The sequence below is a fragment of the Podarcis melisellensis genome (assembly GCF_964234715.1).
Source record: "Podarcis melisellensis genome assembly, chromosome: 13".
NCBI lineage: Eukaryota > Metazoa > Chordata > Lepidosauria > Squamata > Lacertidae > Podarcis > Podarcis melisellensis.
The window spans coordinates 27,235,131-27,259,617 of NC_138545.1; the positions used below are offsets into that span (position 1 = coordinate 27,235,131).

General features: G+C 41.3%; 3 protein-coding genes across 3 annotated transcripts; all 3 read right to left on the reverse strand.

The window, feature by feature from the left end:
* Positions 1–4,674: 4,674 nt before the first annotated feature.
* LOC309354859 (olfactory receptor 8A1-like) lies at positions 4,675–5,661 on the reverse strand (the record flags this gene model as incomplete). The annotated part of the gene is made up of 1 exon (XM_081885122.1): positions 4,675–5,661. The coding sequence occupies one exon, from the start codon at positions 5,659–5,661 to the stop codon at positions 4,675–4,677; it is 987 nt and encodes a 328-aa protein (XP_081741248.1).
* Positions 5,662–13,952: 8,291 nt separating this feature from the next.
* On the reverse strand, positions 13,953–14,906 carry LOC309354860 (olfactory receptor 1f45-like; the record flags this gene model as incomplete). The annotated part of the gene is made up of 1 exon (XM_081885123.1): positions 13,953–14,906. One exon carries the CDS (start codon positions 14,904–14,906, stop codon positions 13,953–13,955), a length of 954 nt encoding a protein of 317 aa, XP_081741249.1.
* Positions 14,907–18,788: 3,882 nt separating this feature from the next.
* Positions 18,789–22,230, reverse strand: LOC309355550 (olfactory receptor 2D3-like; the record flags this gene model as incomplete). Its single annotated transcript, XM_081886495.1, has 2 exons — positions 22,211–22,230; positions 18,789–19,737 (listed from the first exon to the last, which is right to left on the reverse strand). The coding sequence occupies exon 2, from the start codon at positions 19,716–19,718 to the stop codon at positions 18,789–18,791; it is 930 nt and encodes a 309-aa protein (XP_081742621.1). The 5' UTR covers positions 19,719–19,737; positions 22,211–22,230.
* Between the last annotated feature and the right edge of the window lie 2,257 nt (positions 22,231–24,487).

The following is a 24,487-nucleotide window of genomic DNA, read 5'->3' on the forward strand; positions in this document are numbered from 1 at the left end:
ACAATTACTTGCATTTACCTCCTGAATTGGGCTCCATTTCTATAATGCTAAAGGACAGAGGGTCTCTAGATATTGTTGGCCAAAATGGTCTCAGATGGTAAGGGTTTTAGCCCAACAATATCTAATGGGCCATTCATTCCCTACCACTGAACTAAACCAATATGAAAAATTTTAATGGAATTTCAAATGTCAGCCAAAATGGCCATATTGCTGTGCCATTTCAATCTCTCGTTCAACTCTTATTCATCACCACTATGTGGTTATGTTCTGTGTCATCAAGATTTCAATCTTATGCCAATTTACTTCAGAGTAATCTCCACTGAATTCAATAGAAATTCCTTTTCTATACACATGCATAGGATTGGTCTGGAAGGATCCAGTCCTGTGCACACTTCTCTGGAAGTAAGTCCTGTTAAAGTCATTGGGGATTTTGATTATACATGTACAGGATTGCATGTTAGTTACATGAATATATTAATAATATTTTTAGTAGATTTATTTATTTATATCCTGCCTTTCCCCTGACAAAGACTCGAGGTGTCCTACAGATAAAATAATAACTGCTAAAAACATAGGGGAGGAAAAACAATATTTAAATAAAATAAAATAATAAAATTAAAATTGTATCTGGCATCACTGTGCTCATGTCTGTTCATGTGTGTGTATTTTAATCGACACATATTGGGACATTTCTATGGAAAGCCAGAGTAATGTTTGCTTTTTACAAGATGACAGAGAGATTTGACATGCAGAGTTTGATTTTGCAGGATGTCCTCCAATATTTCCTGAGTATTCTCAGGTAGAAGCAAGAAATTTCACATGGTTCAAGGACATTCACTATATAGTATACACTGAACGGATGGGGTTTAATCTGAAAGGGAGGATGAAGGCTGAATTGCAATTGGTGCTAGCCAAGTTACTTGATTGTGTACGTCTAGGTGGTCCTCCATCTGCACTTCACACTTTTCTCTGAAACTTGTCTCTTTGAAATATGTTGCTGTGTATTAAATGCTGCAATGGACATAGTGATCTAATCCTTCTCCCTTCTATTTAAGGCTGTTGCTTGTCCCAATTTATAGTCATCGGCACAGGAAATATTGCTGGGCTCCAGCTCACCTACAGAAAATTAATAGGTTTCCCAATTAATTAATTAATTAATTAATTAAATTTGTATACCGCCCTATACCCATAGATCTCAGGGCAGTTCACAACAACATTTCAACAAAAGTATGACTCTGAAAGGCAAAGATGGAATGTCTAATGAGTGCAAGCTTGTTTGTCCTCTAATTGCAGGCAACATGTGCTGCAGTTCTGGGGCAGTCTACCCCCGCACACCTCTGCTTCTTTTAGAGCAATGTCAGGTTCCTGTCTTACCTAAACTATAAAGGGACTTCTTTGGAAGAAGGGGCTTGGGCCCCATGGAGACCCTTGTTCCAGCTGAAGATCTAAAGGTCTGAAATACCCTTTCTAGGGCTCCCGCCAATAACTCCTCCTACCCGATACTGCTTTGATCTCCAGTTCTCTTTGTCAATTGGCCTCAGGAGCAAAGGGAGCAACAGACCACATGGGAAGCCAAGTGTTTCAATAGAAGCCTACATTTGCCTACCAAATGTTTCTATTGCTCATGATCTACTGGGGTGGGAGGGTCTATTCAGTGGCAGGAGGGAAATCTAGCTGCAAGCAATGACTCGGCTTCAATAAATGAGAAAGTAAAGGAGGAGCTGTCAGTGACTATACAACTCTCTCCATATCCTCTGGACCATTGTTAATGCCCACATTTCCATTTCCACTCTGGAACTCACTGCCTTAGCTCCTGCCTCCACACCTAGTGCTTGACACAGGCACTCAACTTTAAAATACTTGGAAGTGGGCTATGAAACTTCAAGAACCTCCAAGTCTTAGGTGAAATGGCACGAGCCTAGGATACCTCCTCTCATACCAACTTGTTCACTCCCTGGGATCTTCTGGGGATCCACTTGTGCCACAAGGGTGGCTGAGGAATGGCTGGTTGAGATGTGGGAGAGGCCTTTCTCCATGATCATGCCAATCTCCACTTCAGGATGTTCAGTGCCTTCTACCCTCCATTCTTTTCCATGCCTAAGACTTTTATTACTTTTATTACCAGTTGGCATCTGCCATTTGACATTCCAAGTTGAGGATTTTTCTGTGGGCTGGATTTTGAAACTGGCTGGACACAGTGCTGTCTTTCTAGAAAAAGAGGTCCTGGTACTCACCATGGATACCTCCCTTGTTCTCTTACAGTGGCAATGGTGCCCACCTGAGAGGTGCCAAAAAGATTCCAGCTGAAAAAAGCTCTGTACCTGTTACACCCTTCTCTGTTTTTCCAAATGTTTGATTTTACAGTTGATTATTTAATTTTTGTTAGGTTTTTTTTCTTTCCTTAATGGAAGCTGCCTGTGCACGAAAAAGGCAGTGGTACGGAGGAATATTTTTTTAAATAAATAATACATCAATGACAATCCATCATTCTTTATTATGATGATCATAATTCAGCCGCTAAGTTACAGTCAAACAAATACAGTTTGCAATTTGCAGTTAACAAGACAGTAGCAGTCTCTTAGGAATTAATAGACAGAAGTTAGACTACATCCCACTTTTATTAACCATTCTGTCTCTGTTTTGTTTGTGGGGCAGTTATAAGGCAACGCACATTCATCCTGATTTGCTTCCAAGGTATTTACACATCTTCCTGTTAATCATTCATTCCTCCCACACTTTTCAGTTTCTTTCCCCATCACTGCACAGTCTCTGGGTGTGTTTTATGTGGATTGCTTATGCTAGGGCAAGGGCACTAGGACACTTTATTCCGCTTGAATTATGCAAGACTACATTTAGATTTCTGATAAGGGCTACAATCCGACTTGCAAAATAGTGACAGTATGTGGGACAGTCTGCATGGCACAGACATAACTCTCCTCGGTGTCTTGCTGCTGCTTGCTCACTCCCCTTCTAGCTCTCTGCCAACCCAAACAAATGCATTGGTGGTGTCACTATGCATCACATAAGGAGACTCATGAATGTTCATGCATGAGTGTATAGCCTGGGCTGTTTGCCTCACTGCCTGATCACTTGGTCAGAGTGAGTTGCCTGCCTTAAGCAGCAAATGCTGCAGAAGAGAAAGCCATATCAAAGCACTAAATCAAAAGCTCTCCATGCCCCCAAAGCTGAATTGCCTTCAGGGGTAATGCCAGCATTGAAGGTTAAGATGCCAATCCAGTCTCTATTTGGAATGAAGGGACACCATATTGTCTTTTGCCTCAGGTAGCAATATATTTTGGGCTGGTCCATGAATGTGTTGCCTTGTGTTTCACTTTAGGGCAAAGTAGGAATAAAATATACACATCATTTCCCACTATGGCCATTGCCTTTCAAGTACTCTTTTTGCAACCTTCTTAATCATTTGCATGTTTAAGCATGTCTACAACTAATGGGAGGGGAAATGATGCTAAGCTTGATGCAAAATGGTGGTCAAGCTGCCGGTACACTGGCAGCAAAAGCCACTCAGAAAGAAGCTTTGCTACTGCCACTACAAAGGTGAGACCTACTCTGGAGGAACATTTTCTTCTAACCCTGAAGAAATTTGATGATGTCCCCATAGCATGGGAAATTCTGAGGGGCCACTTGCAAAGAACTCTAAAAATTGTGCAGTTCACCTGGCTGTGGTTTATGTTGAAACATCCACTGCATTAATCATGGCAGTAGGGTGGACCAGAGAATGTTTGTGTCATAGTTGAGCTGTATAGAAACATTCTCAAAACTGGTTTGTAAGCGTAATTAAACTAGAAACAATAAAAAAAATACATAATAAATCAAAAGCAAGATTAGAGTGGAAATCATAAAGGGCTTCCTTCACAGATAAAAATGTGATATTTTCTTTTTAAAATATTACATTTTCATCTGTGAAGGAAGCCCTTTATGATTTCCACTCCAGCAGTTCAATCTTCTGCCTCATGTTAGATAAGTCTACCTTCCACTGCAAGGCAAATACATAATAACATGAGGCAGAAGATTGAACTGCTGAATGAAGCTCCAATGTCAGTGTGGGTGTTGGGATATACAAGCCCAGGGATCCAGGTTTTGTTCCTTATAACACAGATGCCCTACATTCTATTGGTTTTATACATAAAACCAACACTTTGTTGCTCAGCCAAAAGCCATAGTAAGAGCTAGTAAGAAATAAGAAATGAAGTACAGTCAGATAAACTAGCTGACTCACAACAAGCGATAATGCTAGCAACCCATATAGAATCAAAGGAACTGAATGGAGAAGTTCAGCAGCTATGCCTCACAACTTTTGATCAGCTTTTAAACGTAAGGAAGGGGATTGAGTCAGGTGAATCCTTGCAATAAATAGTAATCTGCTACAAACAGCTCTTAGGTTTTTGTCAGGGGATTGTTCAAGGGAGTCAGGACAGTGCAGAATACTTTACTAAGCTGTCTCAGAATTTGGGTGTTGGGAAACATCTGGAGAATTATTACGGTGTCATAAAAAATACAAGCCATAGCAGGATGAGAAGAGCAGTACAAAAAAGGGTTTAGAATATGAGTATATTTTTAGGATGGTGGAACTTTTCTTCTGTAAACAGCCTTCCTGTAAACACTCTATTACAAAGCCTCTCACATCTTACTCTCATAAGCCATGACCAAGGATCTTCAATGGCTGATAAGGTTAAAGGATGGAGGGGAGCAAAGTCTTGCATGAACTGTCAATCTACCACATAGAGTCTTTAAGGCTTTGTGAACTTCTTTGTTTCTCAAACTGTAGATGAGAGGATTGATCAAGGGATTCAGGATGGTGTAGAAGAGTGAAAATACTTTATTGAGATCTCTCAGAGTCGGGGTGTCTGGCAACATGTAGACAATGATTATTGAACCATAAAAAGTGCAAACCACAATGAGATGAGAGGAGCAGGTCAAAAATGCTTTTTTCCTTCCAACAGCAGATGGAATCTTCAGGATAGTACTGATAATACAAACGTAGGATATGAGAATCAACAAGAATGGGGTGACGGTGATAAAGAAGGCCGAGAAAAGGGTAAAGAGTTCAATCCTGCTAGTGTCACTGCAAGAGAGTTTTTCAATTGGGGTGAGGTCACAAAAGTAATGATTAATGACATTGGGCCCACAGAAGTATAACTGAGCCAGGAGACCTACTAGTATGCCATTAAAGAATGGACCATTTGTCCATGTGCCAGCCATAAGCTGACAACATAGTTTTCCATTCATGATGGAAGCATACAGCAAAGGTCTACATATTGCCACATAGCGGTCATAGGACATCACGGCCAGGATATATGTTTCTATAGCTACAAAAGAGCCAAAGAAATAAAACTGGGTTAGGCACCCATTTAAAGAGATGGTTCTCTTTTGAGATATCATATCAGCTAACATTTTGGGCAGGATGACTGAGCTGGTACAAGTCTCCAGGCAGGACAAATTGGCCAGGAAGAAGTACATGGGTGTGTGGAGGTGCTGATCAGCCACAACAAGCAAAATGATGAAACAATTCCCAGTTAGTGTCAAGATGTAAATCATGAGGAAGAAGGAGAAAAGGAAAGGCTGCAGCTCAAGCAGATTCCCAAAACCCAGGAGGATGAATTCTCTGATTGCTGTCTGGTTTCCTTCTTCTGTGTTCCCCATTGCTTTAATTAACTGGAGGTCAACACAACCCTACAACATAACAAGAACCAATGGTTTTAATGAAGTGGTATTCACATATTTTGGGGACAGTACTGTGCAAACCTATACATGACTACTCAGAAACACCACTGCAGAAAATTCAACGAAACTTATTCCCTGTTTGAAAAATGCGTAATTGGAGCCAAATGCCATGTGTCTTATTCAGTCTAAAATTCTTGGATATCTGATATCTCAGTTCTGAGGTTTAGGCAGCGCTTTGATGAAAGCATATGGCTTTAGTACTTACATGCACCCATTTACTGTTGGATTATGCTCCAGGAGTTAGTGCTGCTAACAGAGGTTGTATGATGAACAACACCATGCAACTGAGTGTCTCTGAAACTGCCTCTTACAAAAACGTAAAAGGAAGTGAGCCTGGAGACTTACTGCTGATTTTCTAGCTGTGTGGAAAACATGTATGATGCAAGCAACTTCTTAAACCCAACAGGGATCCCAATATTAATTCCTCCTCTGTGGACTACTATCTCATCTGGGTAAATTGTGACCTAGAACATCTATAGGTAGGGATGTTAGAGAATTCAAAACAAAAATAGAAACGGAAACTGAAGAGGAAAGTGATGAAGCTTGCTTATTTGCCCCATATTCGGAATAGAAATCAATCAAGTGAATACCAATTAGTATTTGCTGTTACTGGTGTGCAGGGTTTTAGGCATAATTGATAGTGTTATTTCCCCAATTTAAATTGTGTTCCCTTTGCATTGAAATGAATGACCTTTGAAATGAAGAGAATGGTGTTACATCATTGATTACATCAATTACTTTAAATAGTAGGCAGTGTTTTCTTCTAAGGTCAGATGGTTTTGGCAAAGGAAGTGGTCCTTTGTGGATTTGAAGGCAATATGGATGCTTGAGGATGAGGATTGCAGGCTTGATTGAAGGATGGCAAGAATAACAAAAGCAATGCACACAAGTCTGAGCAGACTGAATAGGATATATTACTGTATGCAGCTGAACACAGTTCACAGAAATAGACTACAGGAAATATATTACTCCATTGCTAGGCATGACGGAAAGAAATACAGTAAGCGGCATAGATCATGCCCCTTTGGTTGCTGCCAGGGAAATCTGTAAACACAGCTGTAGGTTATCCCCTTTAGCACATCCAGAAACAGACACAGCTAAATCTTAAGGATCCAGCACAAAATCTGTTTATTGAGCATTTATCCTGATGTGCTTACACAAAGATTACACATATTACAGCCATTGTACTTATTATGGTCATCTACTCAGGGTAAGGAGATAAGGAGGAAATTACCTACTTTCATTTGATTTAATACATCAAATCAACACTTTATTGCCAAGACAACAGCCATAACACAGCAGCTAGTCAGAAATAACAACTGAAAGCATAGTTGGATAAACAAGCCCATCCGCAACACGTGATATAGTGCAAATAAACAGAGGAGAAGTCATACAACTAAATGGAGTACTCTAGTCACCCCAACAGACTCGAAAATATATGCCCCAAAATGTTTTAGTAGCTTTGAAACATAAAGGACAGGGGTGAATTCAGTCAAATGCTTCTTTAAAAAATGGCAATAGTACAGTATTTTAAAAATGTAAGACACAAAGAGATGAGCAGGTCAAAAAGGCTTCCCCCCCCCCCAATAGCAGAAGGGAACTTTAGGATGGTGGAATCCTTTTTTCTGTAACAGTCATGTGACCCCCATTCTTCTCCTCCTCTCTCTGTGTGCAAACCTTCTGCGCAACGTGGGCGCTGGCAAAGAGGGACTTGCCTCCCCTCCCCTTTGCTCAGGCTCAGTGTTTAGGCTCTCCCTAGCATCTTCTGATCCCTGCGCCCCTTCCCCACTGGAGGCGGGGCTTCCCTCCTCGCCAGAGGAAGAACTGCTTCACAAGATCTTCAGAGGCTTCCTATAACACAACTGCCCTTCCACCTCTTGCCTCTGAGCTGATGGCAGTTCCCTGACACCTATGGTCTTTTGCTCTTATACTAAGTGATGTTCCTAGACTTAGCACGAGTAGCAGAGGAGGTCTGTGGAACATGGATGGCTCTGGCCTAAGTGAAAAAATAGATAATTCTGAAACTGCTTTTTGTAAAAGCTGAAAAGGACCTTCGGGAGTTGATGATTTTCTGAGTGTTAAAAATAAAATAAAATGATGGTGCAAGATGCCTTCTGAACCTAAAAGATATGTCTACATTAATTGCTGTTCCTTGAGAGTAATAAACTGAGTGATATTTAACTTACTGGTTCTGTAGAGTGGTTGTAGGGGGTTGACAAATAAGTCAAGACTGTCAAAAATGAAGAAAACTTAGCTGAGGTCTGCTTATGGCTGTCTAGTAACTTGTAACACTCCCACTAATCATTTATTGTACATTAAAAAGGCAAACAAAAAGGGCGGGTGAAAAAGGACTTTTGCCTTCCAATAGTCAATGAAATATTTAATCTGTTAGCAATAGTACAAGGATAAAACGTGATTGTCAGAAGAAAGGGATGGCTGTGACTATAAATGCATTTATATGCACACTTCGACACTTGGCACTCGCACGGGCATTTTTGTACACATTATTTTAAGAACTGCATTACAGAATCTAGAGATGTATGGATTTTGAAACATGGCTGCATTTCAGTTTGCATCTTGTTTCAGAATGTGGAAATTGGGTAAGTTTGCCTTGGAATGCAAGTTGAAATGAATTTCTCTCTACCTTTTTTGTTGTTGTTTAGTCGTTTAGTCATGTCCAACTCTTCATGACCCCATGGACCTGAGCACGCCAGGCACTCCTGTCTTCCACTGTCTCCCGCAGTTTGGTCAAACTCATGTTAGTAGCTTTGAGAACACTGTCCAACCATCTTGTCCTCTGTCATCCCCTTCTCCTTGTGCCCTTGATCTTTCCCAACATCAGGGTCTTTTCCAGGGAGTCTTATCTTCTCATGAGGTGGGCAAAGTACCTACCTATATATCCCACCTGCTGCAGTGCAGAGGAAAATTGTTCTCGTAAACTACCATACCCTTAGAAAAACAAGTGATTCTGTGTCACAGACTACCTGGATGAAGAAGAATGGTGGGAGGCTACAGCAGGGGAATACACACACCCCAGGAAGCATCAGAGTGGTAAGGCTCTGAGCCAGGAAAATTCTGGTGGGATACAGGAGAGGCCAGAGAAAGAAGGGGGAGCAGATGGGTTGGAAGCTGAGTAAGCAAGAGATTAAGTGAGAGTGAGGCAGCTGAGCAGGAGAAGCAGGCTGAGGCTGTGACGGATCCCCAGCAACCTGCCAGTTCCACTATTTCCTTCTCCCCTCCTCTTCTGTCCCCAAGATCAAGGAGGGTATTACATAAAGCAGAACAAAAGGCACAGAGAGCCCCTCCTCGAAGGAGTTTGCAATGGTTAGGAAAGCAGCCAGCTGAGGAGGAATCTTAGGAGGAAGTGGGAGGATCAGATCTTCATTTCTGGCAACTGATTCATCAGGCTAGACCTGGCCACAGAGTTTTGCTGATGTTTCCCTCTGAATAAAGACTCAACCTTACTGCTCCTCTCTGAGTTTCTGTGCTGAACTGCAGCTGAAATAGCTCTGACATTCTAGCAGCAGCAGCAGCAGAAGGGGAGGGCAAGAGAGGTTCATAATAAATGCAATGGGTGGAACAGTTAAACTCACCTCTCCTCATACTGCAAACTCAAACCAGGTCAGATGCGGTGTCCAATTGGGATTTGTTTGTTTGTTTGTTGTTTAACTTTCCAGGTCTTCATCTTTCCAAGGCACACAATTCACTGACAAGCTATACTGGATATTTTTATCTTAAGCTCGTGGATAGAAGCTCCAGTTTAAATGTGGATGTTGGGATGATGCCTTGAAGCAGAAGGATATATTCCATTTGTTTGTTTATACATATTACTGCCATCAACACAGGGCTAAGCAGCTACAGATCAAACAACTGACATGTCGTTGCTAAGCTAAAAGTCATAGCACAAGAGTTGCTCAGAAATGTGAACCGAAAGCAAAAATTATCCCAACAACATTTTTGAGTACACCAAAAGGAGTTCAACAACCAAATGGTGTGGCCACCCAGATGAGGTCAGCAGCTATGCCTGAAAACTTCTGATTGCCTTTTAAGCATTGAAGAAAGGGATGAATTCAGCAGGATCCTTGACAAATTCAGATGACTCCTTACAAAAAATAGCCATCTACTACAAACCATTCTTAGGGCTTTGTGAACATCTTTGTTTCTCAAGCTATAGATGAGGGGATTGATCAAGGGAGTTAGGATGGTGTAGAAAAGGGAGAATACTTTATTGAGATCTCTCAGAGTCGGGGTGGCTGGCAACATGTAGACGATTATTATTGTAGAATAAAAAATGCAAACTACAGTGAGATGAGAGGAGCAGGTCAAAAATGCTTTTTTCCTACCAATAGCAGATGGGATCTTTAAGATGGTGGCAATGATGCAGACATAGGATATGAGAGTCAGCAGGAATGGGGTGATGGTGTACAATGCACACAAGAGGAAGGCGAAGAGGTCAATCAGGCTTGTATCACTGCATGAGAGTTTTTCCATTGGGATCAAGTCACAAAAGTAATGGTCTATGACATTTGGACCACAGAAGGATATCTGGGCCATCAGATAGGCTACTATGCCATTGCCCAGCAAAGAACTAATACATGGCCCAGCCATGAGCTTAACACAGAGCTTTCCATGCATGATGGAGGCATAGTGTAAGGGTTTACAGATTGCCAGGTAGCGGTCATATGACATTGCTGCCAGGAGGTATGTTTCTATAGCTGCAAAGAAGCCAAAGAAAAATAGCTGGGCTATGCAGCCACTAACAGAAATGGTTCTCTCTCCAGTTATCAAATTGCTCAACATTTTGAGCAAGGTGACGGAGCTATAGCAAATCTCCAGGAAAGACAAATTACTCAAGAAGTAGTACATGGGAGTTTGAAGGTGCTGATCAGCCACAACCAGCAAAATGATGAGGAAATTCCCTGCTAGCGTCAAAATATAAATCATGAGGAAGAGGGACAAAAGCAAAGGCTGCAGCTCAGGCTGATCCCCATATCCCAAAAGGATGAATTCTTTGATTGCTGTCTGGTTTCCTTCTTCATTCTTCCACATTGTCTTTATCCAACTGAGGTCAAGGCAGCCCTATAACATAATCAGAGCACTTTTAATACAGAGGTGCACACTAAGAGTGAAATCCATGGGTGGAGGGTAGGAATGGCGTGGAAATTTAATTCATTTCACATTCAATGCTAAATTTATCAAATTCACACTTTCTGGTATAATATGATAATCAACACATAGCCATCCTCCCATACTATCCAAATTTTGTGATGTAGTTATCCAAACAGTGTTCACAAATATGCATGTATTATGGGAAAGTGTGCAAAAAGAAAAGTAGATTTGTGGAAGTACCATACAAAATTGCATTATATTGCTGGCCAAAATGTGTCTGTAAGAAATACACACAAAAATGCAGAAATACCTTCATGGGGATTTTTCTTAAGAAATACAGATTGCTGCAGATATGTGGTGAACTGAATGTGGAAAAAATAGAAGCTGAGAAAAACAAATTAGATAGATTCTTCCATCCTTAGCAGTGTCCAGCCACTCCTGCTTCCATCCAAATTTTGCCCCCCTCCCCTATAAATGTTGCTCCAATATCAGACAAAGCAAAAAGGAGGGCTTCTGGAGTCATGTTGAAAATGGATCAGGCTAAACTTTGGATCCAAAGTCCTCCTATTCCCCTGAGGTATAGGTACACAAAATACAAACACATTGCCTTGGATGCAAATACAAGCTATCTCTATACATGTACAGGTGTTTGTGTGAAAAAGTGTACACTTGTTAATTTTGTACAGCTCATGTAGAAACATGTGTACATGCAGATAACTGTATGTGTTTTCAGTTGTTGTTTACACACACCCATAGGTTGTATACTCAATGAATCTGTATCTGTACTCCCCAACACTCACATCAGAACTAGGAGGAAAGCACATCAAATCTTGGAACTGGTTTATGTATTTTCCTTACCATTGAAACCATTGGGGAGGAGAACATTTTATTAAAACAGCTCCCCCAAAGGGGAACAATGCCATGCACATGATCTTCCACCCTTTATAGAATTGCACCCAAAAATTAACAACAGGAGCCACATTCCACTTCTGCTATCTTTTCCAATATTCTTGGATTTTGGTTCTTAATGTTAGCCAGGGTTTTGAAAGATGATGAATATAAAGCGTGTGGATTTAGCACTTACCTCCCCTTATGTATCTGCATTCAGTGATTAGTACCAGGATCAGTACAGGTAGCAGAGGATTTCTCTGAATTTGTGTTGAAAAACAACGAGCTGTAACTTCATTGTCTCAGCTGCAAAATGAGTGCCTCTGAAGAGGCTTCTTTCAATAGCTTAAAAGAAGCAAGTCTGGGGACGTGCTTCTGATTTTCTGGTTGTGTGGAAATCATTTATGATGCAACCAACCTTCTAAACCCAAAGGAAATCCCGATATTAATTCCTCCTCCATCAGACTGCAGTCACCTTTTTCCTGCACTTCAGAGTTTGATGCACTTTGGATCTCTGTGTCTTTTTATCTACCTTTAAGTCTTAAGCACAAATTGCCTTCTGCTCCTCCTAGCGGTCACTTCTCTCACTTGCATCTCATTAGCTGCTCCCTTTAAAATTCAGCTACTATGTACAGGTATTATAGCTGGGCATCAGTTTGTACTATGTGAACCAAGGTAGGGCAGGAAGATGAGGATATTGTTGGTAGCTGGTATGGGAATAGAAGCAGCAAAAAATACAAATGGAGAGGGAGTCTTGTATTGGACAGGAGGTTCTGGGAGCAGAGAGAGGCTATTGTTTCTTTATTGTTGTTTAACAAATGTATATCCTGTCTTTCCAGAGAAACACATCCAAGACAAGCAAACACAAATAATCAATTTTAATAAAAGATATCATAATATAAAATATAAATATAATATATATATACATACATATAATATAATATAATATAATATAAAAGATCAATTTCAATAAAAGATATAATAATATTAATAAAAAGAATCACATCCATGAATGCAGCAGCTTGATTTTAAAAAATCAATGAAGGGATAAAAGCTCATCACATGAATTAGAAACATGGTGACCTTGTCATTCAAACAACAACAACAATGCTCACACCATAATGAACCCTAAAAACTCATTTCTGTAAAACATCAATATGCAAGAGAAAAGATGGCAGATACTATCACTGAAGCTGATAAACTAGGACAACAACTTGGCAGATCAAATGTCTTGTAGGTAAGAAAAGCCATTATATAACACTGGAAGGCCAAGTAGTGGAGGAAAGATGAACTTCCCCAGGGAAGGAATTTTAAAGCTTGAACATAACTTAGAAGTCTCTCTGCCATATTCTTGTCCCAGTCCAATGGAACTCAGAAGTTAGTAAGGCATGAAGGAGAGAACTTTGGAGGGTATATGGGCCACCTAAGTCATGGTTGTGTGCCGCATATAGGAAAGAGGTAAGACACACACACCAGACTACAGAAGGAAGCTGCAGCAGTGGTTGATAGAACCACTGGTTGAGAACTCTTATTCTTTTCCTTCTCCTTGAGACTGATGACTTCCCATTCACTTTTATCTAAGTGATCACTGAACCCCAAGTCACAGAACAGCTCAAGAAACTGCAGAATTAGAAACATCAGGAACACCAGTTCCTGAAAGAAAATGATCATGACAAAAAACATGGCCTTGTATCCAACATTAGTTCTGAGAAGATATATATTAAAATGAATGAATCTGACAGACTTACATCCATTAATTTCAGTGGATCTATTCTGAGTAGAACTTGGTTGGAGTCAGCCCATTAAAAAGACTGCAAAAGATGGGAGTACATATAGACAAACAGGGATATGACTTGAGTGTGCATTTCTGTGATAAAAAAAAAATATTTTTAAAAAACACAACTCCTAAATAAAACTAACCGCAAACCTAGATCTGATGTTTATTACATAATTTGCTTTTCTTGAGTAGTTAATTATTCTTTAACAAATAGCTAGCCACATGGGATAATGGAGAACAGAAGATCAGGACCATAGGATGATGTGAAGGAATCCAAATTTGCTCCTGCACTGATCCTAATTATAATCCCCCCCCCACACACACACACACACACTATCTATTCAAAGTAAGAAGAAAGTTCCCACTGGAGCCAGGGTTCTGCATACATGAGTACTTTGACTAGCTGATAAACTTAATGGAAAGGAAAGAGTTCAGCTCATGCCTTGCAAAAGATGTTCAATTTCTTCCAAACTCGTCTTAGGGCTTTGTGAACTTCTTGGTTTCTCAAGCTGTAGATGAGAGGATTGACCAAAGGATTCAAGATGGTATAGAAAATGGAGAAGACTTTATTCAGACCTCTTAGAGTTGGGGAGTCTGGCAACATGTAGACAATGATTAAAGTGCCATAAAATATGCAAACCACAATTAGATGAGAGGAGCAGGTGGAGAAGGCCTTTTTCCTTCCAGTGGTGGATGGGATCTTTAGGATGGTGGCAATGATGCAAACATAGGATGTGAGAGTCAATAAGAATGGGGCAACATTAAAATTGAAATTAAAGAAAAGGGCGGTGAGTTCAACCATGCTTGTGTCACTGCAGGACAGTTTTACAATTGGGATGAAGTCACAAAAGTAATGATCTATGACATTGGGACCACAGAAGGATAGCTGAGCCATCATGATGATCACAATGAAGTTCGCCAGCAAAGAATTAATCCATGTTGCAGCCATGAGGTGAACACAGAACCTTCTACGCATAATGGTGCTGTAGTGTAAAGGTCTACATATAGCCAGATAGCGGTCATAGGACATTGCTGCCAGGAGATAGGTTTCTATACCAGCACACAAACCAAAGAAATAAAACTGGGCTATGCACCCACGAACAGAAATGGTTCTCTCTCCATTTATCAAATTGGCCAACATTTTGGGTAAGATAATCAAGCTGTAGCAAGTCTCCATGCCAGATAAATTTCCCAGGAAGAAGTACATGGGAGTGTGAAGTTGCTGATCAGCCACAATGAGCAAAACAATCAGGAGGTTCCCAGTTAGTGACATAATAAAAACAACCAGGAAGAGGACAAAAAGAAGAGGCTGCAGTTCAGGGAGATTCCCAAATCCCAAGAGAATGAATTCTATGGTGGCTGTCTGGTTTTCTTCTTCTCTATCCAACATGGGTCTTGTGTCAAACAAATGAGACATCAACTATAAAATATAATCTGAAATATAGACATTTTAATGTAGAAGAACCATGAATTATATTTTGTGCATACAATTTTCTTGTAAATGCAACAGGAATGTCAGTCAAATCCATCAAAAGTGAACAATGAAATTAATTTATTTCAGTCTGTTTGATCCCTAGCATGGCACAAATGGTTGCTAGAAATGTTTTTTTCTATTTTCCTCCAGCATAAAGTTGTTTGGTTGGTTTGACATGAGCCCATTACCCCCAAATAGATATGGACATTATTTTGAAATTTTTGTTATTTACATATCATTTGATGTATAATAACTGCTTTCCCAAATTCACAACAGAGGCCACGCTGCTGCTCTCGCATCTTCTCCTAGGGTGGGTTCATTGCTTATGTGCTGACAGAGGACAACAATGGGATTGGCTGGGGTGGCCATTAGCAATGCTAGAGTGAACTAGGAAATGTTGTGTCTGTTCAGTTACCCCCACCTCAAGCTAATCACAATGATTCTAGGCAGTGTTCCTCCTCTACCTCAGAGAGTCTGTTGTGCAAAGAAACACCCATCCACCTTGCAGGATGTGCAGAGGGAGAGCTGTGAGCCACAGAGATAAAGAGTTCTGAACTTTGTGTGCAGCAGCTAGCAGGAGGCAGAAGCAGATAGTGGACTTGAAGCAATTGCATTGTAGTTAGAAGTTGATGGAATGGAAGGGGGAAGAGTTTGTGCAGGTGGGAGGACACCACCCCATTTTGCCCTAATGACTGGCATCCATGGCCAGTCCTTCTTGACAGCCTCCTTTACCCTTTCTTTCTGATTCAAATGTGTGCTTAAACCCTGATGATGCTTTTTGCTTCTGGACCTCTACACCATTGCCCAAAATAAAATGTGACCTTTAGAATGAAAAAGTTTCCCTACTCCTGGTCTAGATCAAATCCAATATAACAAAAGCATCATGAATGCAGCCAAAAGATATACATTTAGTTTTTATTATGAGCCTGCATTATTCAAGCTCTCAATAGGACAACATGAAATATTTTGCCAAAAATGAGCTCCGCTTTTCTAAATTGGGAGGAGGAAGGTCGATTGGACTGAGATATGAAAACATATTAGTAGATTGCCTTCACCTCAGAGCTAGACTCCATATTTGCTACTGAGATTCATCCAAATATCCTTGAATTAATGAACTGATGTGTCCCAAAGACATATAAGAGTTTTAAAAATGGCATCACTCCGCAGAGAATAGCAGTGTTCGATAACTTGCCAGAGTGGTGCATACTCTAGTTATCTCCCGCTTGGACTACTGCAATGCGCTCTACGTGAGGCTACCTTTGAAGGTGACTCGGAAACTGCAATTAATTGAGAATGTGGCAGCTAGACTGGTGATGGGGAGTGGCGACCGAGACCATATAACACCGGTCCTGAAAAATTTTCATTGGCTCCCAGTACGTTTCCTAGCACAATTCAAAGTGTTGGTACTGACCTTTAAAGCCCTAAATGGCCTCGATCCTGTATACCTGAAGAAGCATCTCCTCCACCATCTTCCAGCCCAGACACTAAGGTCCAGCACTGAAGGCCTTCTGGCGGTTCCCTCACTGAGAGAAGTGAGGTTACAGGGAACCAGGCAGAGGGCCTTCTCAGTAGTGGTGCCTGCCCTGTGGAATGCCCTCCCAGCCGATGTCAAGGCAATAAACAACTATTTTATTTTTAAAAGACAACTGAAGGTAGCCCTGTTTAGGGAAGTTTTTAATGTCTGATGCTGTATTGTTTTTAATATTCGGTTGGAAGCCGCCCAGAGTGGCTGTGGAAACCCAGCCAAGAAGAAGAAGAAGAGTTTGGATTTGATATCCCGCCTTTCACTCCCTTTAAGGAGTCTCAAAGCGGCTAACATTCTCCTTTCCCTTCCTCCCCCACAACAAACACTCTGTGAGGTGAGTGGGGCTGAGAGAGACTTCAGAGAAGTGTGACTAGCCCAAGGTCACCCAGCAGCTGCATGTGGAGGAGCGGAGACGCGAACCCGGTTCCCCAGATTATGAGACTACCGCTCTTAACCACTACACCACACTGGCTCTCAAATGGGCAGGGTATAAATAATAAATTATTATAATATTATTATTATTACCTGCAGCAAATCTTTGTTATATTCAAGGATATCCTAAGTGTCTGTAGCATCATTTGTCCAGATTCATGCTAAAAAACTGAAGTCTTCTGAGCTATGAAGAAAGAGTGATCTTGAAACAGCTCTACATAAGCATTTAAAAGAAATGATCCTGGGGGAGTTGCTGCTGATTAATAATGCAGCAAGCCTCCTAAACCCAAGAGAGGTGCCTACATTACTTCTTTCTACATTGGATATTCTCTGTTGTACAATAGGGCGGTTCATAAAAAAACTTTTAAAAGAAAAATGCCTGCTCCAAAGGTCTTATCTTACTACATTAGGGATTATATAGCTATATCTGAAATTTCATGCATATCAGTTAATATCTTGACCCTCCATGAAAAAACTGTTTACTTGGCTGTTTTCCTATGTTGTGAAGGTTGAAAATTCAATTCAGTGGAGCAGGGTCAAGATATTAACTGGTATGCATGAAAATTTCAGATATAGCTATATAATCCCTAGTGTAGTAGGATAAGACCTTTGGAGCCGGCATTTCTTTTAAAAAAAAAGGTTTTTTGTGAACTGCCCTATTATACAAAGCATCAATCATCTCCAGCTAATGCAAATGGAAGTCCAGATAGTCCCATTCACAGACAGTATAATATTTTGCTGCTAACACATTTCTCCTGGGCAAACATTCAAAATTCCACAGCAGCTGGACTACCAGCCTCAAAAGTCAGCAATGGGGGAGGGGGACACACGTGGAAATATCACAGGTTACTGTGTTTCATTTATTTTGCACTCCTAAATATTTTCTCTTGCTTTTTTTGTTATTAACTATATAACTTTCCATCATCCCCCCCCCCAACTTCCTGATAAGTCTGATTTATTTGGCCTTTTTAAATTGGTTCTCCAATTTTCTGGCATGGAAAAGTGAGCATAGCTTGTGTCCAATAGAGCTTGCGTTCAATAATGAGAATAATTGTGTTCCATTGACTTCCCCCTTGGTTGTGAGGTGATTTGGGAGTGGCTCCCCCCCCCCACTTGTAAAGTACATACAGCTGCAGGAGGAAGTTGGAAGAGTGACCCTCTTTCCCACTTCCTGTTTTAGCTTTATTTGCTTTTCAGTTCTCACGTTAATTCTACTACAGTCGTACCTTGGTTGACAAAAGCCTTAGCTGTCAAACGTTTTGGCTCCTGAATGCCACAAACCCAGAAGTGAGTGTTCCAGTTTGCAAATGTTCTTTCGGAAACTGAACATCTGGCAGGGATTCTGCGGGTTCCAGTTGGCTGCAGGAAGCTCCTGCAGCCAATCAGAAGCTGTGCCTCGGAAGTCGAACATTTTGGAAGTCCAATGGACTTCCGGAGCAGATTCCATTTGGCTTCCAAGGTATGACTGTATATCCAACTTTGACCCAGATCCTTTAAAAAAAAAGTGCAACAGGGGAAGGGTGAAGAGAAGTGACCAATGTGGGTGCCACCCACAATACTTGCTAAGAAATGTAAGTATGCACACAAGTCTAAAAAAAGTTTGAGACCGATGCATTATCTCCCCCCCCCCTCTGGGAAATGATACAGATTGGTCCCAGAGATATAAGCAAACAAATGGAAAGTGGCAACAGGAACAAAGAAGAGGAAGTGAGTCAATTGGGGGGGACACTACTGAAAGCATCTTACCCAAGGGTCCCCTAAAACCCAGAATCGGTGCTATTACTAGAGGGAGACAATATCTGAGTATTGACAGAATCAGTTTATTGTTTCAGTGATGCAGCCTAAGAATTCAGTGTTTTCCTCAGGATTCTTATCACTGCCCCCTTCACTTCCTTGTTCCTGAGGCTGTAGATAATGGGGTTGAGCATAGGGGTAATGACAGAGTAGAACAGGGAGATCATCTTGTCCTGATTGGCTGAGTGGGTGGATTTGGGCCTCATGTACATGAAAATGGCTGCCCCATAAAAAAGGGAGACAACTATGAGGTGTGAAGCACAGGTGGAGAACGTCTTCAGGCGCCCAGCTGCTGAGCTCATGCGCAAAATGGTTCCCACAATGCGGGTGTAGGACACAAAGACTAGGGAGAGGGGGATAATGAGGACCATTACAGCCACAGCAAAGATGACCATTTCATTCATATAAGTGTCAGAACAGGACAACTTGAGCACCTGAGGGGCTTCACAGAAGAAATGGTCAATACGGTTGGACTTGCAGAAGGGCACATGAAAGGTATACACTGTGAGGACCACTGATTGGAGGAAACCACAGACCCATGAAGCAGCCGCCATCTTAGCACATGCTCCCTGCCCCATCACCAGCATGTAGTTTAGGCGGTTGCAGATAGCCACATAGCGGTCATAGGCCATGACAGCCAGAAGAAAGCATTCAGTCACACCAAAGGCAAAAAAGGCGTAGTTCTGGGTAGCACAGGCCAGAAGCGAGATTGACTGGGTTTGGCTCAAGAAATGGACTAGCAGCTGTGGAACCGTGCTGGAGATGTAGCAAATGTCAATGGCTGCAAGGTTCCGCAGGAAATAGTACATGGGTGTGGCCAACCGGGAGTCAATGCTAATGACGCCAATGATGAGGCTGTTCCCTGATAGTGTAACCACATAGATGGACAGAAAGAGTATGAAGAGAAGGATCCGGCTATGTGAGACACTCGAGAATCCCAGTAGGATGAAATCCTTAACAACTGTTCCATTTCCCATGTCTGATATGACTCCAGTGCTATTGGGAAGAGGAGAGAATTTCATTTATTGGTTTATATTCTTGTTAAAATATTAACAAAACATCAGATCATGACCTTTGCAAACACAGCATTCAAGTACAATTTTGAAAGGTCGACAAAGCACATAATATGGATAAGTACAAGGCGTGTTTGTTTGTTTTTCCATTGTCCACTTGGGGACATTTTGAAGATTAGAATATATAAACCCATGCCTTTAAAAAGAGAGAGAATATTACGAAGCCTCATCAGCACTTCTTCTAAAACTTCCTTGGTGAAAAGCCAGTGTTGTACAGTGATTAGAGCAGACCTCCCTGACCTGGTTCCATGAAGAGGATTTGGACTGCAATTCCCATCAGCCCCAGCCAACACAGTGCTCCAATTGGAGTGGGTTTAGAGCATGATGCTTACTCTGAGGATACCTGGATTTAAATTCCCACTCAATCCTAAAGTTCAGCAGATGACTTTAAAATGGGAGACCTCCCAGCACAAAGAAAAAACACTGCATGGGTGATTTATATACCTGATTGGGAACTGTTACACTTTTCCTAAGTGCCTGGAAGTCTGCCCCTTTTTTCTTCTTGTGACTAGTGACTTCCCATACGCTGTTATCTTGGTGTGCCACTTACCCCAAGTCACACAGGAGCTCAAGAAACTGCAGAAATGGAAGGCCAGTTCTTGGAGGGAAATGATTAAGACAAAAGTTTTCTATGCATAATAGTGGCATAGAGCAAAGGGCTGCATATTGCCAGGAAGCGATCATAAGACATTGCTGCCAAAAGAAAAGTTTCTATCGCTACATAGCAGCCAAAGAAATAAAACTGGGCTATGCATCCACTGGAAAGGACGTGGGTGGCGCTGTGGGTTAAAGCACAGAGCCTCTTGGGCTTGCCAATCAGAAGGTCGGTGGTTCGAATCCCCACGAAGGGGTGAGCTCCTGTTGCTCAGTCCCTGCTCCTGCTAACCTAGCAGTTCGAAAGCACGCCAAAAGTGCAAGTAGATAAATGGGTACCGCTCCGGCGGGAAGGTAAATGGCATTTCCGTGCCTTGCTCTGGTTCACCAGAAGCGGCTTAGTCATGTTGGCCACATGACCCAGAAGGAAGCTGTATGCCGGTTCCCTCGGCCAATAAAGCGAGATGAGCACCGCAACCCCAGAGTCGGTCACGACTGGACCTAATGGTCAGGGGTCCCTTTACCTTTTATGCATCCACTAATAGAAATGGAACTGACGCCATTTAGCAAATCAGCCAACATTTTGGGCACGTTGATTGAGCACACATGGGGGTGTGCAGGTGCTGATCTGCCCAAACTAGAAAAAAGATCAGCAAGTTCCCAGCTGTTGTCACAATATAAACCATCAGGAAGAACAAGAAAAGAAAAGGCTGCAGCTCAGGGAGATTCCCAAATCCCAAGAGGATGAATTCCGTGATGACTGTTTGGTTTCCCTCTTTTATATCCAACATTTTCTTTTTATCCAACAAATGTCACACCAACTTTAAAATCTAACCGGGAGGACATACGTTTTAGTGCAGGAGAAATATCAAGAACATTTTGTACATGAGCTCCAATTGTAACTGCACACTGTATTTTGAGTTAGGTTAGTCAATTTTGTTCCCCACATTAGGAATGAAGCTATGGAATGTGATTGGTCTGAAAGTCACAACTTAGTTTAAATATGAAAGACCTGCAGTTGAAATCAGCAATTGAAAGTGCAGGCATCCTGAGCTTGTCCCCTAGGCAAGGAGAAGGGCATTTATATCTACAACAAAATGTTGCAGTGCAGAATTCTCCTGTTTCATGTTCTAACTTGCCATGCCATGCCTCGTTTCAGGATACTCAATTCCGTCCCCTTGGTTTCCCATTCACCATCACCGACAGGCAGTCAGCATTCTAAGGCCGCTGAATGAGTCTGGTCAAACATAAGGAGAGCTTATCTTTGTTTTCAAATGGTTCAGCCTTATTATCAGGTTAAAGTACATTATAAGGTGGCATAGGATAAAATCAGTGGCTTGGATCTAAATTTAAGGATTATATTCTGTCTTACTCAGAGCAGACCCAGGGAAACCATGGACTTGGTTGTGCCCATTCCAATGGCTCTAATGAGGGAATGACTTAGTGGGATATATTTCAATATTAGTGGGACTTCATTCCCATATAAATCATTGGGTCTTAGTTAAATCATGACTGCATTTAAGAGCTGAATGTTCATGATAAATCTTCATCATTCATGCTCTCTATATGATGACGTGGCATATTTTGTCAAAAAAATAATCTCAACCTCTTTCATTGGGATAAAAAGGGAGGAGAGCAACACAGTAAGCTACATTAGCTTGAGAGCATAGACTTCACTTTTTTTTTTTTACTGACAGTCAATTTAAAAATCATTGAATTAATGAGTTTGTTTGCCTTAAAGTCAAAGGGGGCCTTGAAAGATGGTGCAATGCTGCCAAGAATAGCAGTGTTCTAGAACTTACCTGTAGTAAGTCACTGTCACAATCACAGATGTCCCAGGATTCATTAGCACCATTTCTCCAAATCCTTTATAAAGAAACTGGCATATTCTCACCTATGGTGAATTCGTGTTCGTAAAACAGCTTCTCATAAGCACTTAAAGGAAATGATCCTGGGAGAGTGGCTGCTAATTTGCTGGCTTTCTGAACTATATGAATGATGCAACCAGCCTCCTAAACCCAAGAGAGATACCTAGGTTATTTACCGTTCCATGGGATTTCTACATTGCCCAAAGCCTAGTACTTCTGAGGGCTAGGCTTTAAATCTCCAGGTAATTAATTTTGGTAGTTCGAAATGTCTGATTTATACAGAGATTATAATGTACGAACTGGGGAGAATATTGCAAAAAGGATCCCTCAGAGATGGGTGTGTCCCCAGCTTAATATAGAGGCCCCAATTGGAGCATAGTGCTCCTTGAGGAGAAGCATCTCACACTGGAGTTTACACCACTAGACCCGCAACCAACTACTGCCACTGCCACTTCCACTTGTACCTTTTGTCTCCCTTTCAGAAATGGGGGAAAATGTATTTTGGGGGAAAGTATAGCAAGTGGCAAATGGAATATATTATTCCTATTAAACTGTGTAAATGGGCCACACAATAGTGTTTCACCTCCATCCCTAAACAAGACTTGACTGGATATCCAAATACATAAAATGGTTTTAGTTAGAAATATTCATTTATGGGATCTTAATATTTATACTGAGCGGAATATGTTTTTGGCAATTATTATTGTTTCTTACCTAGGCATGGATAGACCCCCTGAAGTCTGGTCCATCCCTGTTTTCAGAGGGGATGGGACTAAGAAAAATATATCTGCCACCATTGTTTACATGGGGCAGCCATGTTTTTCCCATACAATTCCCCCTGAGAGTGACATAATGTCATCAAGTCTTCTCGCTCTCAGGGTGATTGCTCTATGAGTAAGTGTGTGATAGCAAGGACCACCACATGATGGCTGCCCAGATAGATCTGTAGACAGATAGACATTCTTATTTAAAAGTGTTAAAGGGGAAAGGGGTTAAGGATGAAGGCAGTGAGAAAACCACTGAGCCACCTGGTAAAGTCATCCACTATTTCACAGATTCTGAATATCCCATTGATCTGTTCCATATTGTGATCCATCCTGTTTGGATCAACTGTGTTTGCTTTGAATTTGAGAAAGGTTGATTCCTCCTCCATCCCTCTTCTTATCTGCTCCTACCTATTAGAATTATTATAATGTTTTGGGAGGGGTTGTTTTAAAGCTCAGATAAATGTTTTTAAATGTATTGTCATGTAGTTTGGGAAGAAAGTCAACACATTGGGAAGAAACTGGGAAAGAAAGCCACGGAATGTACATTATGAGAGCATACAGTGTAGGAAAGTGCTGGGGAACTTCATGTCTAGGAGCCAAATGGGTCCCTCCAAGTTTCTCTGTTTGGATCTTGGGACTCCCCAAACAGCACAACACTTCATTGGCCGCACACATCTCTTTCCAGGCCTCCTTCCTCCCACTGACCCTGCTTAGAAACCTCAGTGAGTGTTTTCAGATGACTGGAATGTGTCCTTGAACTCTGACAATTCCTTTTGTTTTCATGGATGAAGCAAAAAGAGGTCTGTGTCTGTCAGGATGCTGTCATCCTGGTTGCCCAGGAAAGTATAAAGACAAGGAAAAGTTTCTTACAGTCCTTTTTTATTAAAAAAAAATCTACAGAGAGAGGCTATAGAACCCAGACTCTGGGATAATGCCATTGTTCTGAGTGAATCTCCACACACACCCCGTCTCTCCCCCTTCCTCGTTTGTCGTCATTATCTCCTCCTTTACAGGTGCCGCTAAGCCTTTGACCTCTTTGCTCTCCTACTTTTAAGGCTCGCCATGTTCTGGAAGATGGTGGGTCTAGAATTCTTTCTAATGACAACATGTCGGTTAGCTATTATTTCTCAACTTTCCCATCTACCTTTGAGCTGTAACCTCCGGCAAACCCCTGTTGTAACTCTATACTGTCTTCCTCTTCCAGTGTGTAGAAATTAACCTACTGCAGAAAGTAAAAAATTGTATTGATTGCTTGGTCCATTTTTACTACTGCCTTTCCCCGGACTGAACTCTGCTCAGAAGGAAAGAGGCCATCAGTCTGAAAATGTTCTGCACTCCTGACATAAAGAAAACATGCAATTGAATTAGTTGTAATAAACTAAGACACATTTCTTAAGGACCTAGATTTTCATTAAAAAAAAATAAAATCCAAAATTATTTTTCT